We start from the raw sequence: 18443 nt of genomic DNA, 5'->3' as shown, positions 1-18443 counted from the left end.
AGAAAAATAAACACTTTTTTAAATTGAAATAGGTTGTAATTTCTCATATATTTTTGAACTCTACATATAAAAAAACTCCTTTTTATTAGGATTGATAACTATACTGTTTCAACTTAATAGGCTTTAACCCATTATAGACTCATAGTCGACCATTATGCAAATAGGCAAATAGTCTATATTAACATTGGTTCTTAAATATATAAACTTAGCTGTAACGAGAGTATCATTATTTTGCTATCTTCAATCGATAATATTATACTATATCATATGAAAGTGTTATCGCAAATATCATAGCGTTATTAATAAAAAAATAAATGAATAATATTATTTCCGTTTCATGAAAGCCTTTCTCCACATTCACATTGGTGCATGTATGTATATTTATAATGTATGTGCCCTATCCAAAAAATGGCCAGTGATACTAATGCAGGTCCTCCACTATCACAACCCACCAAACAAATTTAACAACCACCAAAAACAAAAGACAAAAAATAGTTCTATCTCATCAATTGGGACTTTGACCATTCAGGAGCATCATGATGAGGTGGAACCTTCGCCAAAGAAAAACCCTAATAAATGATTTTTGAAGAACCCTCCAGTGGGGCAACTGGGCAAGCCCATCAGGCAAAGCAAGTTAAAGACAACGTCTGCAAAAAGAAATTTAAGGAGAGAGAGAGAAAGGCAGCTGTGTAAGGAAAGAGAAGGGAAAATAAAAAGAAGAAGGAAGGTTTAGGTTATCACATGGGGTTAGGAGGACTTTTTACCCCGTGCCTTGCTGTAATGATATTCTACACACGCAGCAGCAGCAAGCATTGTACCAAACGATGCAAACACAACTGGGTATAAAAAAATAACCCAGCCAGTGTTAGTTTAATTTGTTGTGTTTGGACCAACGGTCAAAGAAGGGTTTAAAAAAATAACATTCTTCAATAAAGTTGCAGAGACCCCACAAGAGAAGCCTTCTTCATCACCTGGGGCTTTGGCCCTAAAGATGAAAGTGCCAAGCACCAAGGGACCAACCAACCCTAGATGCTGTCAAGCACCAAAGAGAGAAAAGATGAAGAATAGAAGATATTATTCATGGAGATGGGGAAGATTGTACCAGTCACAAATAAATCAGAGAAATAAATACTGGTAAAAATACTCATTGCAAAAAAAAACAATGAAGAAAAATATATAAAACTTCGAAGAAAGTTAAATTGCAGAATAGATGTAGAGATTCAAGAAAGAGAAGGATTCTGATTACTATATTCATGAACATTCAAGACTTTATGGAGACTGACAAAATGCCAGAATACAACAAGAGACCCCCCATATTCAAAGATATGTTGGTTACACCAGTTTAAGAATAAAAATTCAGTACAACCCTTTTTTTTCCCCATGCCTACTAATATCTGTCTGCCATACAAACCCAGAAACAACTTTTGCATCAATCAAACAACAACAAAGATTAGCACACACCCAAAAACAGTAAGAACTACCAAACTAAGGCATTAGGCTCAAATTCACGCCAGAATGCGGCGATTTCCTTAATACCGCCACTCCTGAATTTGTGAAAGATAATTAGTGGAATTATCAAAAGGTTAATGGTTCTGCTGTACTGAAGCTTCGCCACCTTCCCTCATGCACCGAAGGTAAACTAAAACTGAACCTCCATTTGCTCTATCCCCAGCTGGAAAAATCGAGCTCCAACACCTTTGTTGGATTCTGCACTGAGAGTATAAAGATTCATTCAGGCCCAGGTGAAACCTGTGAATGATTATGCTCTCTATTTACAGATTATGAGGCATAAACCAACGTCCAAAAACGCGACGCAACTCCTACTTTGTAAACTTCTAAGGTGTTAGCTGATTTAAACTTGCTACCAGTATAAACAATTGCCCTAATTCAGTGCAGGCCCCATGTTAGATTTCCATCTTCCAGGTCAGGCTTTCAACACTAGCATTATGCTCTTTCTCAAGTGCAGCAACTTTGGCCCGATGCGCTGCTATTGCAATCCCACCACCCTTTCCTCTTTCATCATGAGGAAGCTCGCATGTTTCACTGATTGTCCCCGATCTTAAGTCAGCCGGGGGGATGAAGCAGTCCACTGACAAGCCTGGAACATTAAATGCAACCTCCTCAATTGTCCAAGCTTCTTCCATTCTTGTTTTGGTATGGCTCATTGCCATGTCACCAAACCTGAAAAGGGTCACCACGGAACGCCCTGAGTGTGCAATCATGATTCCTTCAACAGACCTGTAATCATCAAGGAATGAATTGATTGTGGTTTCCCAGTAAATTGCATCACCACCATTGGATTGGATGCGGGTCAAATGGGAATCCTCCATATGAACAAGAAGCCCTGTCCTCTGGCTGAAGTAGCCAAACAACACATGTCTTATGATCTCTGCAGGGCCTTCACTCCTGGCTTTCAGAGTCTGAGGATCAGCACAAAGCTTGAGGATGAAGCAATCCTCACCATTGATCTTTCTCTCTCCTATACATCTTGCATCCGTAAACATACTAGCTGTAGATCTTGGATCTAGACCCTGAAAAAGAAAAGAAAAAGAAATTTGTGAATAAGCTGGATGACTAACCGTATGGCCAACAGAAAAAAGCACAAAGTAGCACACAAAACTTCACCTGAAGTGCACGTCGCAATGGTCTCACTGGTCCTTTAGCAGTATGGGCACCAAGCCACGGTGTGTGCCTCCAGACAAGTTTTCCATTGCAGCCAGCATGAACCTTGCTGCCCCCTACCGCAAGCTCCACATACCACATGTCCGGATTCATCTGCCAGAGCACAAACCCACCTGACTCTGCACATTTAGAGGCATTTCTGGTCTTCGTCACCTTTGTGGCAGTTTCAAACTCAGAAGCTACCATCCGAACTTTTCCCATTGCATAAGCATTTTTTATTGAGTTCTGCAGCTTCTGCCCACCAGACGCCGCTGTGTACTGCTGCAATATGTACTGGGCAGAGGAAGTTTCCTGCGAAGATTAACATCCATTAACACCAACTCTACAGTTGTTACATCCAATTTGGAGTAATTTTTAACAAATGATTCCCAATCCAAAGTTCAATGCGATCTAAAGAAAAATCTTCTGCAATAAATTACTAGCTGTCATGATCTGTTATTTTGGCGAGAAAATGCAAGAAAACAAGTAAGCTTTAAATATCATGGTTTTGTCAGTATCTGGAAGCTTAGAAATTAAATTCAACCAGCCAGTTAAGCTCATTGGTCTGCTGTTCTGAACTTTCCACAACATGTAACGTCTGATTTAGATTCCTTTACATATCTGCCTTTGCTCTGATTTCTCGGTTACTTTCTCGCATGCCAAACAAGGGAGAGACCAAACCACCAAAATGACAATAATCAGAAAAGCCTAAATCCCAAGTGAAGAAGTTGCAGAAAAAAATTTTAAAATAAAACATTAAAAAACCAATGACCCCAGATTAAATCATTGAATGATCTTCAAATTTACGCAAAACATGGAAAAAAAATTTATCAGTGCAAATCTAATCAACTATATACCGTAAGAAGCAATTCATACCCCATCTCCACGAACCCAATTGGTTCTAGAAGAAAAAGGTAAAAGAATCCAACCATTTTTGTAAATAACTCCAAAGTCCAAAACCAATTCTTGTAATCTTGTTCCAGTTCAAAATTTTACCACCACCACAGCAGCATAACAACAAACCAAAACAAAGCCATATTGCATGAAAGCAATTGTTTTTCAGAAAACAAAAACCCAACCCACAAGTTTTTTGTTGTTGTTATTCGCCAGTTAGAGTTACCATCCCAGAAATAAAGAAAACGTTAGAAAAAAAAATTATTGCCATAAGCCCCAAATAAGGTAGCACAGCAAGAGAGAGAGAGAGAGAGAGAGAGAGAGACTGACGATGGGAGTATCTTTGATGCTCAGATGAGGCAGAGGGTCGGAGGAGCTGACGTGTAGCGGGCCGAGAGGAGCCCCCATGACTCCAAGCAACAGTCTCAGATCAGACCTCCTGCTGTTGCTTTGCGCCACAGAGCTCACCGAGGGGGTCCGCGAGAGCTGCCCACGCATCCACTGACCCAAACCCGACCCGACCCGCTTCGATTCCCCGAGTTCCCCTCCGTCCGGATCCGGACCCTCCATCACCGGCCTCAGGCTCCCGGATCTTCCAATCAACGGTTCCGGCTGCGCCACCAGCTGGCCACCGTGCCCGTGGCTGTGATGATGGTTCTGCTTCTTCCTCCGGAGCAGACCCGACATGGGCGACCCGGACCGGGCCGGGCTGCTGGCCCGAGACCGAGACGGGCTGAGACCCCGAACCACCTCGTCTTTGAGAGCAGAGAAGAAGCCTTGTTTCTTCTCCATTTCTTGATTCGGTTTCAGAGTATTCTTCCTGACCCGGTTTTTTCTCGACCCGAGAAAGTCGTGTGGAGTGTGGTTTGTGAAATCAAGCTGTGACGGGTTGTGAGGAGTGAGCAGAGAGAAGAGGTTGCAGAGGGCTAGAGAGAGCAGAGAGCGGTGTTCTTGTTGGTGGTGGTTATAGAAGGAGAAGAGTGTGAAGAGTGAGACTTGTTCTTCATTTCATAAAGAGAGAGAGAGAGAGATGGAAAAGGAATAGTGGGAAACTGAAGATTTTGGGAGCAAAACCGCTTTCAAGAGTGTGACCTTTGGTGGGACTGTGTGAGAGAGAGAGAGAGAGAGAGCAGGGGCCTTCCTTAGTGCGTGACCTTTGAGGCTCAAGAGAGAGAGAGAAAGAGGAGATCCACAGTGTTTTTACTATTTTAATTGGGGAAATTAAAAAAGCAAAAGTGAATATTCTATTTTTCCATTTCATTTTCAGTCTTAATTTGTGACATTTTCTCACATTTTTAAAATGCCATAATTTTTTGGTCCCCCCATTCAGCCAGAAAATAAAAACTACAATAATTTTCATGCATCAAATCAATTTATTAATGTCTGTTGAACAATAAATTATTATACTATACTTTCACGTCATTAGAATGTATATGTATACGTATGTGTCACAAATACATCATCATTAGATAATACAATCGTTTTTTTATATACAATATGGTATAATTTTATTTAGGATGTCTTTGTCTACTGATCATTATTTGGTTCAGTCACAAACAATTAATCTGATTTTAATAAAGGACGTGGATTCATAACTTATATATATATATATATATAATTTCTAATTAAGTGGTAGGGAAGGATAGAACTTTAGTTCATCTCTTATTGTCAGCAATAATAAGAAAAAAAAATGTGTATGTTATATTGTATTTTTAGTGATGAAGAGTAATGAAAATACTGATTTATGTGGAAATATTGGTACTCAAATTTATGAAAATATTAATATTGACTAAAACTTTGAAAAAATCTAAAACTATATAAACTATGTATCAAATCAAACTTTAGGAATTACATAATGTAGCATATTCATGATGAATTTATGTCATGGTAACACGTTCTGAAACTCAAATGTGCAAAAATTTCTTAATTTCAAGAAGCATATTTGAGTATAAAATACATTGTATATCACTCATGCGAGGAATCAAATTCATCAATATCTCGACGATGTATTGTTATAATATCGGTAATATATGTGATCCCCTATATTTTTAGATTAAAAAAACAAATATTTCTATGAAAATATAAGTATATTGATGAATATTTTCATCATAGTCTCTATGTTAAGTTTTCCCTATCCTAATATAGTTTAAGGGAAAAAAAAAATACAATTACATCATTTCAATTAGAAGGAAGAAAAAAAAACCTTACATAGTTTTCAATCAATATAGTTTCTATAATGGTTTTGTTTAGAAGAAGAAAACCTTTTAAAATATATATTGTACTTAGTAAATAGATTTATGAGTAATGAACTGTTATTTGCACATCAAAATTTAGCTTATTTGCAAGTTTCATGTTTATTTCCGAGTGCGTATATTAGTTTTGTTAGAGTGCAATAAATTCTCGAATTAGTGTCATTTTTTTTTCAAATAATGAAAGATGTCTTGAATTCGAATGCTCTATCCAAATTAACTGAAAAATTATCTAAATTTGCTAATGACACGTAGGTTTAGAGTTTTGGAGGTACATATGTATTATCCCAATTTTTAAGGTATAAGGATAAGATAGTCGACATATTGACTGAAAAAAAAGAAAAAGAGAATAAGATAGTCGAGCCTCGAGATGCAGGGGGGCATGATAGTCAAAAAAGCAACATCAGTTAGTCAACAATATCTAACAATGACAGTCAAAAAATTGAAATCATGCTACAAAATTTAAGGAAACTTGCCTAGAATGGTTAATCTCTCATTTAATCACATTTTCCCTTAACTATGTAAACAAGAGGTTTGGTCCCCGGAATAATTTAGAAACTAATAGGAACAAAAATAATTGTCAAACAAAAAAGGTAAAAAATAATTTTAGAAACCAACAATAGAGTGAGTTGCCTTCCGATTGTATTAGTTTGCTTAATTAAATAAATTTTTCCTCTTACCGTCAAATATATATATACAGGGTTGAATCAATGATTCAACATAGGGCATTATGGTCTGTAAATTGGTTAAAGAGTTCGAATAATTTAATTTTAGATTCAACTGTCAAAATAGTTTATTACTTATTAAACGAAATCATTTGTATTGTTATGGTTTGGTTTTTTCAAGCTTTATCTCTTTTTAATTATTTCAAATTTACAATCTTAATTTTGATGCCTATACTATAATTTCTTTGATCCTATATGATTGTCTAAATTTTAATATTAAACTGCTCTGTTATTATAATGACCATTTTATAACTAGTAGCTTTTCTTCAGGTTTCGAATTCATTGATGTTTTTGGCTTCAATGTATATCCTCTAACCACTCAACACATATTTATCACAAATATTAAACAATTTAAAAAAAAATTATTAAAAAAATTGGGTGCAGTTTTCTTCGAATCTTCCCAAGCAATTTCAAAAGATTAACCATAAACAATAACGATGGAATTTTCTTTTGGATGACTTTTCTGAGTTAGGAAATTGCTATCTCACTAGATGCCAAGTATTGAACTTACTTTTCTAACACGTGGAATTGTGAACCGTTTACTTTTGTTCCTGCTTTTCAACTTTAAATTTTCAGAAGACTTAGCCAAAGTGAAAAGTAATTACACAAAGGAAAATGGGGCCATGCGATCGCTTTCCACCACCTTTTGGGTTTTCGGCTGCACTGAAGATCGCTCCTCATACAAGGTTTCAATTTCATGCATACAGGCAAATGCCCATCCATGGACACCTTCTGGACCCCACATTTAAGAAAATAATACCTACCTAACTCATGCTTGGCTCATGAAGAAATAGAGAGGTCGGTTGTAGGCATTCTTTTATGTCAAGTTCCTTCCAAAGTTACACAAGAAAAAACGAGCGGTATTAAATAACATATGTATGGAGTAATTTCCAACTTTTTAAGTCAAAAGGAAGATTCTTTATATATATTAAATAGCTAAATTTACATGATACGCGTTGTTTATAAATGACAACTCGTGCACGTATCAAAGTATATTTTAAGAGTTTACACTCAACTGGTAATCGTGGGATGTTTTATCTATTACTTAATATAAAAGAGAGAAAAAAAAGAGAGAAGATCAACAAGATTTTTCATGTCACGAAAATGCATTTTTGTTGTTTACCATTATATGAAATTGAGGGTTTGGTAGATATGGATGAGCTGCTGGACATAGAATTTAAGCATAAATTAAAATTAATATAATAGTATATGAAAGAGAAGAGGCAACCTTTGACTGTGGTTGACAAAAAGCATCCATGCTTTGACCAAGTGAGAGAGATGCATGCTCAACTTGTGTCGACGGATGAGGATGACCCCTTACTATAAATGCATATGTTCTTTCCCCCCTTTTGAATTTAAAGTTAGTGTTATGGGAGGCTCATCTCAAATTTCAAATCTCTAAATAATTAAATCTTATTAAAATGTATCAATTGATTCGATTAATCATGTGTATCACAAAAGCAAATAATTAATGGATAATTATCTTTAGATAGGAAAAGGACTCTCTCTCTCTCTCTCTCTCTCTCTCTCTCTAGTGGATGCCAATTAGTCATGTGAAAAAAAGCTTAAAGTTTCCTGCGTTTATGGACCCAAGAAAAAAACGCGTTTTAAACTTTATCATTTTCTCTGTATAGTGCATATATATGGATACAGCTAATATGAGGACATGATAAATATTTTCCTCTACGGTATCATCATCAAGAACCAAAACAATAATACTTTACGTCCCTTAAATAAAAAATATATATATATATATATTTGAAATGCATTTTAATTCAGCTTATCGTTAATCTATTACTTAGCAACTAAGTTTTGATGTCGTCCACAATATATATTTATATATAAGGCTTAATTATACTAGTGTGCCTACTGAAAATATGATTAAATCTTACATTCATGGGCGGAGCCACACTAAGAACTACAGTGGGCTGTAGCCCAGTGTGGTTTTTTAAGGAAAAAAAAAAGATATAAAACCTATATATTTAACTTAACTTCAATATTAGGCCAATCAGTGGAGTTGTATAAATTACCTTATTTCCACTTTCAACATTTAAGTAAATGTTTTTGTCATTTTACTTTTATTTATTTTTATATTACTCTATTTACTTTTAAGTTTACAATGTAGATAAGGAAGTACTCCATATTTGGATTCAAATAAAAATACTAGAAAATCAAATTCCCACCAAATCAAAATATGAAAAATCGGTTTTAGTGCAAAATACGATTTAGGCTTCAAATGATGGCTCATTAAGTCAATATATACTTCATACTAAAATCCCATAAAATCAAGTTTTCTTATTTGATGTGTGAAGAATAAAAGTCGCCAAAAGTTATCTTGAGAAAATGATTATTCTGAAAACCCATTTTTCATACTTATTCAATATTTATACATAAAACAACTTTCATGTATGATATGAATGCATGAAGGAACCTAAGGTCAATCTAGGTAAAAAGCCTTAGATGTTCAATCTACTATGATGTTAAACTCTATTTGGTTTATGTTAAAACTTATTGAAAATTAGTCTATGGAGCTATGAACTAGCTTAGTTTATACGATTTAATGTTTACTTTTATTTCTAGAAAGACTATAGAAATTGTAAGTACCAAAAAAAATAATCATTAAATTTTAAGCTAATAACTTTAGCTAGCTCATCCGTTGGAAAATTCATGATTCCGCCCTTGCTTACATCGTCCCTCTGAAGTTAAAGTGGCTTATTTTGCCCTATTGACCGTTGTTTTACGTTTCATTTTGCTCCCATCGTAAAATTCGTTAAATCATCAATTAAAAATAATAACATGGCACGAGTAAAACCTATTTTTTATATATATTATATATAATATAATGTATGAGAGATCAAAATTTAACGGGAGAGGGCCACTCCAGGCCTAAGAGTGGCTCTGCCACTTATGGTATTGTATTTCCGTCTCTCATATTAAATCTTAATCAGGTTGGTGATCATGCAAGTGTAGCCATGTCCATATATCTGTTTGGTTGGTCAAGACCAAACTTTGCAATCCATGCTCTTCTGTTGGGTTGGGGTGGGTCATCCGACACTCTACATCTTCCACGAGTGCAATTATTGGTGATTATTATTTATTTATTAAATTTGGCCTTTGATCAAATTAAAAAATAAATTTTTTTTTTTTTGGGTAAGTATTAAATTTGGCCTTTTATAATATGTTCCTACGAAATAACTAACTATATATTCTTTTCTTTTCTTTTTTTACCAGACTGCTTTTGGTGTACCTTAAAGAGAACGAGTTGATGCGATGCGATTGGTGACCTTACAAAAAAAAAAAAAAAAAGAGTTGCTGCTTCGAAGTTCAATGATGAAAAAATAAGAAAAAAAAGAAAAAGCAAAAACCTAACAGAAGAGGAAAAAAGATCAAATTCAAAACATGCTTTAGTCATATTGAGACTGGAGAATCTTAGACTCCCAGTCAACATATGCTTAATTTCGTTATGGTAGGTGGATCAGACTCCGCTTCCAACTGGTTCAGTGAATTAAAGGGAATTATTTGTTCACAACTTCACATCATCAATTCAAGGAGTACTTTTTTTTTTATATATATTTTTATTTTTAACGGGAAAAAAAAAATAAATAAAAGGGAGGATGAGGGAGGGTTATAATTCTTATCATGGATGTGGGCTTTATCGTTGAAGCAAATTGGGTTGCTTAATAGCTAGACACTAATTCGAAGCAAGTTTAAAATAATTTTCAAACAATTGTATTGTACGTTAATAACAATACGGTGAAGTCTAATATATAATAATGGAATCGTCCACTTTTCTACTCAAACTCTTACATCGCGCTCGTGTATTCCATAATTATTACAATAATTTTGCCAGATTCGGATGGAGATGAAAGATAGGAGATATTAAAATGGTAAGAACTAATTGCTAATCTTTGACATGACAATCTTCACGAGAATGACAACACAAACTATCTTGTTTGGTATATGTTTTGGTTCAACACCGCCATTGATGTATAAGGTACCTCACGAAATCTGCATTATCAGGATTGTGTTTGGTATGCGGTGACATCTCATGTGTGACATTGATTTATACCACAAATATACTTTTGGACTCTAATTGCCCATCGTCCACCAAAAATATCTGAAACTTTTTTTTCTCTTGGCCAAAAATCCTTTGTCACAAGATCAGGCCAAAAACCCTCTTGATCGAGGGGATTACCTCAGTGGTGAGGTCCCTCTCCTTCACCCCCTTGGTTGCCCGTTCGAATCTCAGGATAAGTGTATCCCTTCCCAATGCAATGTATCTATCGCTAATTCTATAAAATAAAAAATAAAAAATCAGTCCAATTAAAAAGTAGGGCAGTAGAATGAAAACTGAAAGATCATGGGAATATTGGGCCTTATTTATTTATTTATGGTAAAATGTGGGTCATGTTTGTTATTCTGTAAAAGGTAGGTGCAGCTAGCTGCATGCAGTGGACAAAATTGTTGTTGCTTATAGACAAAGGCTTCCATATCTTCATTGTACCTGAATATGATAATGTAATAAAAAGGCTATTCTCATCATTCTCTACTTTATTATCAATTTTAGTAATATTTTCAGTTTATTTTCTAAAAGCCACAACACTCGATTAGACATATGAATATGATCTTCCTTCCATATATGTAGTTTTTTATAATTTTTTTTTAATTTTAACAATATTCTGGAACATAATAAATTATGCTCGTGTTTTTGTAGAAGAGGTAATTATGAAGATTTGTAAAGTTTTCACTGGCTAGTTCATAATGTTCATTCATGAGAATAATTGTTATTTTTATTGTTATAATTCGCCAGATTTACAATTTATAAAGCTTTTACTTGTTTTATCTTTATTGGATCAGAGAAGGAAACAATCATGTTCTAATGCATGTGTTAGTTATTAATCTATATAGCCTATCATGATTGTTAGTGGAAGAGCTCTAAATTTTCTTCATTTTGATGTTAGATCGCTCTGTTATTGTAATGACCATTTGTGACTAATAACTTTTTTGATTGAATTATGAATGCAATTACAGAATTTCTTCTAAGAAAAAATGTCTATTGCAAACACGAGAGCGAGTGTAAAGAAGCTAGTTCAATAAAAAATATATATATAGTCTTTGTGTCCCATACAAATCACATTCAATATTTCACACTTATAACACACGACACATTAGTGAGTGTGAAGAAGATAATTCAATCAGAACATGAAAGTAAGAAGATAAAAAGGCATGCTGGCCTTCTCCTCGAGTCTTTGGGTCCCAAACAAACCACAATTCTTTTTCTCTTATGTCCACAAACAGCCTTCCTCTTTACGTTCCAACGCACGTGCACTGCTAATTCAAGCAAAAAAGAAGGAGGACTTAGGCAGGTTAGCTTGAGGCAAAAGCTTGCATTGCATGGTCGTTGTTGTTGTCGATAGTGAGCTCTCCTATAACTTTATGCCTCTGTTTTTTTCTTAGAAGAAGATCGAGCAGCCAACATGCACTTCAAAATGAGTGGGAAGATATGCAAGATGGGGCATCTTTTGTTTGAGTTGGATCTGTCAAATCTGGGATGACAAGAACTAAACAAGAGTGTGAACCAGACCATATAAATAATTAGGTTCAAAAGTCTCCAAGAATTAGATTGGAATAATATGCTTTTGATCATTCTTTTTCTTATTTCAAAGATATCTAGCCAAATTAGGAGCAATGTGTACGAGGGTTTAGGCCGTTTTCTTTGACACTTTCTTTTGCATATGGGATATTGCATGCCATCTATACATTATCCACCATATATCCACTACTCAAAGTCAGTCTTTTTTATTTAAAAATATATATATTTTTTGAATATGATGATTCAAACTCGGAAAAACTTTCAATTGCATTGTACTTAGAATGTAACTGTAGAAAGTTGATTAGTCATAAGGTACCTACTGATATATTCTCTAGTGTGACTGTCATACCGTAATTGTGATGTTATAATCCATTCATATTATGATATATGCTTTATTTATCAATATTATATCCTAAAATATAAACTTATGGTCTACTGATATTATAGCACGCACGGTCACACTCGAAACTTTTTCGTACTGTCGGACCATTTTTAAAATTCATTTTCATACTACATCAATAATTTATGTATGACCCATTTATGGTATTGTAGCATTACAAAACAACAAGGATCAAACGTGTGGCAAGATATATATGTAAGCATTAATCTAATAGCTTCAAATGTGTGCAAATGACTGAAACCATCATTAACCAAACAAGCAAACTCAACTTAGAGTTTAAATCTTGCTTCTTTAATAAACGTCGCTTAATCAACACGGAGCTTGCCATTTTTATAAACTTTGCTGCTGCAAAAGTGCAGGCATTCAAAAAAGCATTATTACAGAAAAAGCAAAGCTGTTTCTGCCTGAACAATGAACTTTATATTATTCATGATGATCTTTACGGGGAGACGGTCCTCAAATAAAATGACGTAATTATTTGTGGGGAGAGTTGTCATACAAATTATTGATATCTTTATGTATGAAAAATACTAATTTATAACATTTTCAAAGTTGAAATGTTATTTAGTGCTTTTTATTTCATTAAAACCTCAGCCATGACATCCTTGTTTTAACAACTACCAGATTGATCGTTTTTTCTTTTTGGTCAGAAGGTGATTACGGTTAGTTGGCCGACATTTTGTCAGCCATGGTTTGCTTCGTTTCTGCGATGCGAACTATAAAAAGAAGAGAATTGCAGGCGATATTCAGAAATTGTAATTAAGTGGGCCTAACTGGGCTTCAAGGTCAAGGCTATTGGCCCTCAAAGTTGGCAGTTAGATAATAGCAATACGCAATTTGGGCTATGCGCACGACCGTGGCAAGCCCAATAAAATCACCCCAAGAACTTGTCAAGCTCGTCTACGGAAATGCTATAATGAGGGGGTTGTGTGTGAGGGAAGAGACTCTCATGTAATTGGGTGGGATATCACTTTTTGTTATTTCTGGCCAATAACGCAATGATGCGTAGAATAGCAAAACAATGCTATTTCCGTTACATGTAAGTTTTTTTAGTGTGAGGGGGTTATAGGAGGGGTTTAATCCCACTATCCAACAAGAGAGAGAAAATATTGTACTTAAAAACTTTTTAATGATTGGATAGTTGAATTGTACCCCTCATTCAACCTCCTCACCCAAATCCCCCTCATTGTAGCATCTCCCGCTCGTCTAAGAATGGGCGATTGGGTTCACTGGCTCGGCAACCACTTGCCTATCTCCGGTCCGTATTAAAAGTTGCTATACGCATCCCCAACCCATACTTGCGACGTATTGTAATGGGTACTATCCATACCGGCCTGTTGAGCAATGGGTTACTTGAACGTGACAAACTCCTATCCTCTAGATGCGACTTGTAAGACATATTATAATGGCTACTATACTCTTGATTGTTTTTCCAATATAGAATACTTTGCAAGTTTCAGCCAGCCAGCCTCTGCGAAGCACCCATGCAAAGAAGAAAATCGTCGACTCTTACATGAAGCGTTTTAACAGCCAGGAAGACTGAAAATCAACCCAAGGCATTGAATGAAGGCTGTACAAAACGGTAACCTACTGGCATGGAAGTTTGCCAGTTTGAAATGTTAAGAGCACAATATAGAAGCCAAACTAGTTGGGTTAGTGGAACCAAGGCTCAGTAGCCCACTGATCTAAGTCTTGTAAAACCCCACAATCTGGTATATACAGCAAGAACAAGAGGAATTATATGAAAAGTTATGGCTCAGAGTTGAAAAGGGGAAATTTTATTTTATAAATAAACCATACAAAAGGGTGGACAAGTAATCCACCAATAACAGGAAGAAACAGTAAAATGAGTACAAAGATCTCCTAATTAGGAGAAGAAAACAATCCTAATTAATTTAAGATAGGAAATGTGAAAACATCAGCCCAACAAGGGGAGCATGATTTGGAAATGTTATCTAGTAACTCCTGCCCCAGTAAGTCCACTTCTTTGCTGGCTTTCCGGAGGCAAAGCAAAGTGTCCCTGCACACAAGTTGCATTATTAATTTCCAAACACTAATTAATGAGACGACGGCTGACCCGAAATTGCGAACATGTTATGAAGGTTTGGAAGTACATGAAACTAGAAATGTACCTTCAGGAAGTTCAGGCTGCTCGAATGGGGTGCAGAGTGACTTAGCTGCTCCAGTTTCACCCTTTGTTCGTTTCTTCACATCCTCCTCTACTTCCTGAAAATTTTGAATGAAAAGGACAAAAAAAAGAAGGTGGGGGAAAGAAAGAGAAGACAGCAGGATGAAAAGGGAAACTGCATTAAGTGCTAGATCATAATAGAGATGACAATGATTACCATACCATTTCATCACACCAAGGAGCCAAGATCATTTTCTTTTGGTTTAGAGCTTCGATAAATTCATCCCATGTCTTTGCAACCCTGATAGAAGCATCTCGCTTTTGTTTTGCAACATCAAATAGATTTTCCTGAATTCTATCCAAGAAATCTTTTACTTGCTCAACCAAATTGCTCACAGGAATGTCCACTTTGTCTGAATTGTCACGGCGGACCAGAAGTACCTAAAAACCAAATGAACATTATTCGATCCTGTCAGTGAATCAACATTTAATAGAAAATGCAAGGTTTCAAACCAGAATTTTCACACTGGCATCTTAGTAATGGCATATCTTTTAAATTTAACAGTCTATTCATGTCTTTGGCACCTCAATCTTCCAGGTGAAGCCCGAGGTATCAAACCTTGGCTCCAGTTTTAAGCCATACAAGATAGGGAACAGGGCAACTATTGTTGTTTTGTCCAAGCAGCGGACAAGTCCTGGCCTAAATATTACCAGGATAAAGATGCATCCAACCCTTTTCTAGATGATAAATGTAGGAGACTCAGGAAAAAAACCAGATAATGCCATATCTATCTGACCTGACATTACCGGCTCATATTTCATGATCAACTATGATATCTGGGTCTAATTACAGGCTTACTCAAAAGCACACAACGAACAAAAGAAAATATGAGCAACTAAATTTAAAATGAGAAATAAATTGTGAGAGCAGGCATCACTTGTTTTTTTTCCAAATCCCTTGGTCCAATTTCAATCCTTAGAGGAACACCTTTCATTTCCCAATGTGAATACTTCCAACCTGGACCACAGTTGTCTCTTAAATCTGCCTCAACACGAAACCCTGCTTCGGTCAAGGTATCCACAGTTGTCAAGCAAGCTTCAAACATTTCTTTAGTATTAGTATCCTTGTAAGGCACTGGAACCACAATAACCTGGATAGCTGCCACTTTAGGTGGCAATACCAAACCTCTGTCATCTCCGTGCACCATCACCATCACTCCAATCTGAACATAATAATATTGATCACAATTGATAATAACACTAACGAAAAATAGAAAGGTTATCGGTGAAAGAAAGACATAAAAAGTTACCGTTCGAGTGCTATATGCCCAAGAGTTTTGCCAAACCATGGCCTTTCCACCCTTTTCATTTTCAAACTCTATCCCAAACATCTTAGCAAAATTTTGACCCAAACAATGCGAGGTAGCACCTTGTACACCGCGGCCAGTATTTGGAATAAAAGCCTGCAAGCAATGAATTAATATATTCAAGCTCACCAAAGAAGAGGCATAAGAAGTATGCTCAAATAATTATGCATAAAGAAATATCAATTACCTCCACACTTGTAGTGTAAAGGCCACCAGCAAATTTCTCAAGCTCACTCTTCTTTCCCTTCACAACTGGAATTGCCAAATATTCCTCATATATCCTTCTGTATAATTCCAATATCTCAAGAACCTACAATCAGGACAACTTCAAAGAAAGGTCAGAATCAGACTTCAGCACAGTAGAAATGCTACTAACTCTTTATCCTAAAGAAAGTGGGATTGGAGATTGAAAGTGGAAACAGAAATCTGAGTGACTCCTTACCTCTTCATCTGCCTCAGCCTGTGTTGCAAAAGCTGTATGGCCTTCTTGCCAAAGAAACTCCCGACTCCTGAAATCATATGAATACATACAAGTTTGCGGCAAAACCAAATTTAACATACTTGTCAAAAAGAGAGTTCCTGTGACATAGAGGACAATGAGCAACTTTGACTAAAGATGCAACAAACAAAACACTAAGTAAGAACTAAACAACAACTTGAAATCTATGAGAGCAAATCAGAAGGTATAAAAGGGGTTAACTCATCTTGTCATTGTCAATGCTACAAAACTAGTATATACAACACCAAAAGCAGGAAGACAACGGAACTACCTGATAAATGGAGTAGGATTGCTGAACTCCCATCGAACAACATTGCACCATTGATTTAGCTTCAATGGTAAGTCACGGTGTCCTCTGATCCACTTAGAGAAATAAGGGTACATAATAGTCTCACTTGTTGGACGTATTGCTATTGGCACTTCCAATTCAGATTTTCCACACTTCGTGACCCAAGCAACCTACTTATGAAATAAAAGAATGAAAAAGAGGTTGCATAAAACAAATAACATATACACATACTAACATAGGGGTGACTGGTGTGTGCATTAGATGTGTATGTGCCTGTGTACGTGTGTAACACAGTAAATAAAGTCACTTAAACCATCATAGCATTAAAGTATTATTTCTCACCTCTGGAGCAAAACCCTCTATATGATCCTTCTCTTTTTCCAGAACACTTGGGGAGACAAACAAAGGGAAATAGGTATTTTTTACCTTCCTTCTCTTTATTTCGGCATCGAAGAATGTCTACAAATTAAGGAGTTGGAAGAGAGCAATTTTGCTGGAATTCAGATCAATTTGCTAAAAGAATAGAGAAATCTGCAAGCATAAACTATGAAACTGCACATTAAAAACTGTAGGTAGAGTTCATAGCTTTGATATTGAGGATGGATATATCACAAGGTTGGCATCCTCAATCATATAAGTGCAAGATGAGATTATCCAAACTCAAGACAAGAGGGGGTATATTGAAAGTACTACCAGGTTTAAAATTGTTAAAAAGAAGTCAGGAAAAATAGTCATCAACTGACAGGGAAAGATGGCATCAATTGATACCATGCTAAAATGTCAAATTTAAATTGAAACCTTAAGAACTATACAGGGAACTACTGAAACCAGATGGTCGTTTCTAACAGCAAATAAGACACATTGACAACATGAAATTGCATAACTAAATAAGAAAAGGAAAGCTTACTTGCATTGTCTCCCATATTGACATCGTCCATGGCCTTAAAATATAACAACCAGAGATATCGTAGTATTCAATCATCTCGCTATGAACAACAACCTACATGGAACAAACAAGAGCCCATATATTACTTATACTCAGTGAAAGAAATTGATGAGCATAAAACAGAAAAGATAACCTCAGAATACCACTCTCCAAAATTCTCATCCTTCTTCTTGGAAAGACCTAGGCCAGTTTCTTTCTTCACCTCCTTCTTTTTCCCTCCTAAAAATTAGGAAGAAATTCAAAAGTAAGCTAACAGAAAAAAATAAAATAAAATAAAATAAATAAAGAAAAACAGAAAATTGAGAGACTGAGGAGCTCGCCACTCTTGGTATTGGAGTTAGACTTCTTAGCACCGGCATCCGCCATGTTTGCATGTTTTTAACCTGTATTATTAAACCATAAATCTACAAACATTGACAATTTTATCTATCACAATTAGGCTCATACTCAGTTCTTTGTGCTAAAGAAACCCCCAAAATCTAACATTTAAAGCAGACCAGAAGAAAACAAAAGCCAGGGAAGGTTGAGGAAGGTTGAGCCTCTTACCGAATTGAATCTGGTTGGTAGGAGACTAAAACCAATCACTTGTAATCAACAAGGGTTTAAATACTATATAAAGTCAACATCCCTTAGCGAAGGTTTGATTAAGATTCAAACTTTTTGGTCCTTAGGACTAGAGACAAACATTTTTC

General features: G+C 35.7%; 2 protein-coding genes across 2 annotated transcripts; both read right to left on the bottom strand.

Moving 5' to 3' along the window:
* Window positions 1-1217: 1217 nt before the first annotated feature.
* On the bottom strand, window positions 1218-4751 carry LOC117637660. The gene is made up of 3 exons (XM_034372606.1): window positions 3886-4751; window positions 2626-2973; window positions 1218-2531 (listed from the first exon to the last, which is right to left on the bottom strand). Exons 1-3 carry the CDS (start codon window positions 4345-4347, stop codon window positions 1905-1907), a joined length of 1437 nt encoding a protein of 478 aa, XP_034228497.1. The 5' UTR covers window positions 4348-4751; the 3' UTR covers window positions 1218-1904.
* Window positions 4752-14477: 9726 nt separating this feature from the next.
* Window positions 14478-18117, bottom strand: LOC117637906 (proline--tRNA ligase, cytoplasmic-like). The gene is made up of 12 exons (XM_034372956.1): window positions 18072-18117; window positions 17885-17970; window positions 17713-17805; window positions 17148-17264; window positions 16788-16975; window positions 16460-16526; window positions 16205-16327; window positions 15961-16113; window positions 15589-15873; window positions 14873-15091; window positions 14655-14748; window positions 14478-14542 (listed from the first exon to the last, which is right to left on the bottom strand). Exons 1-12 carry the CDS (start codon window positions 18115-18117, stop codon window positions 14478-14480), a joined length of 1536 nt encoding a protein of 511 aa, XP_034228847.1.
* Between the last annotated feature and the right edge of the window lie 326 nt (window positions 18118-18443).

The sequence above is a fragment of the Prunus dulcis genome, chromosome 8, assembly GCF_902201215.1.
Source record: "Prunus dulcis chromosome 8, ALMONDv2, whole genome shotgun sequence".
Taxonomy (NCBI): Eukaryota; Viridiplantae; Streptophyta; class Magnoliopsida; order Rosales; family Rosaceae; genus Prunus; species Prunus dulcis.
Note: the sequence above shows the minus strand (reverse complement) of the source record. Positions and strands in the feature narration are given on the sequence as shown.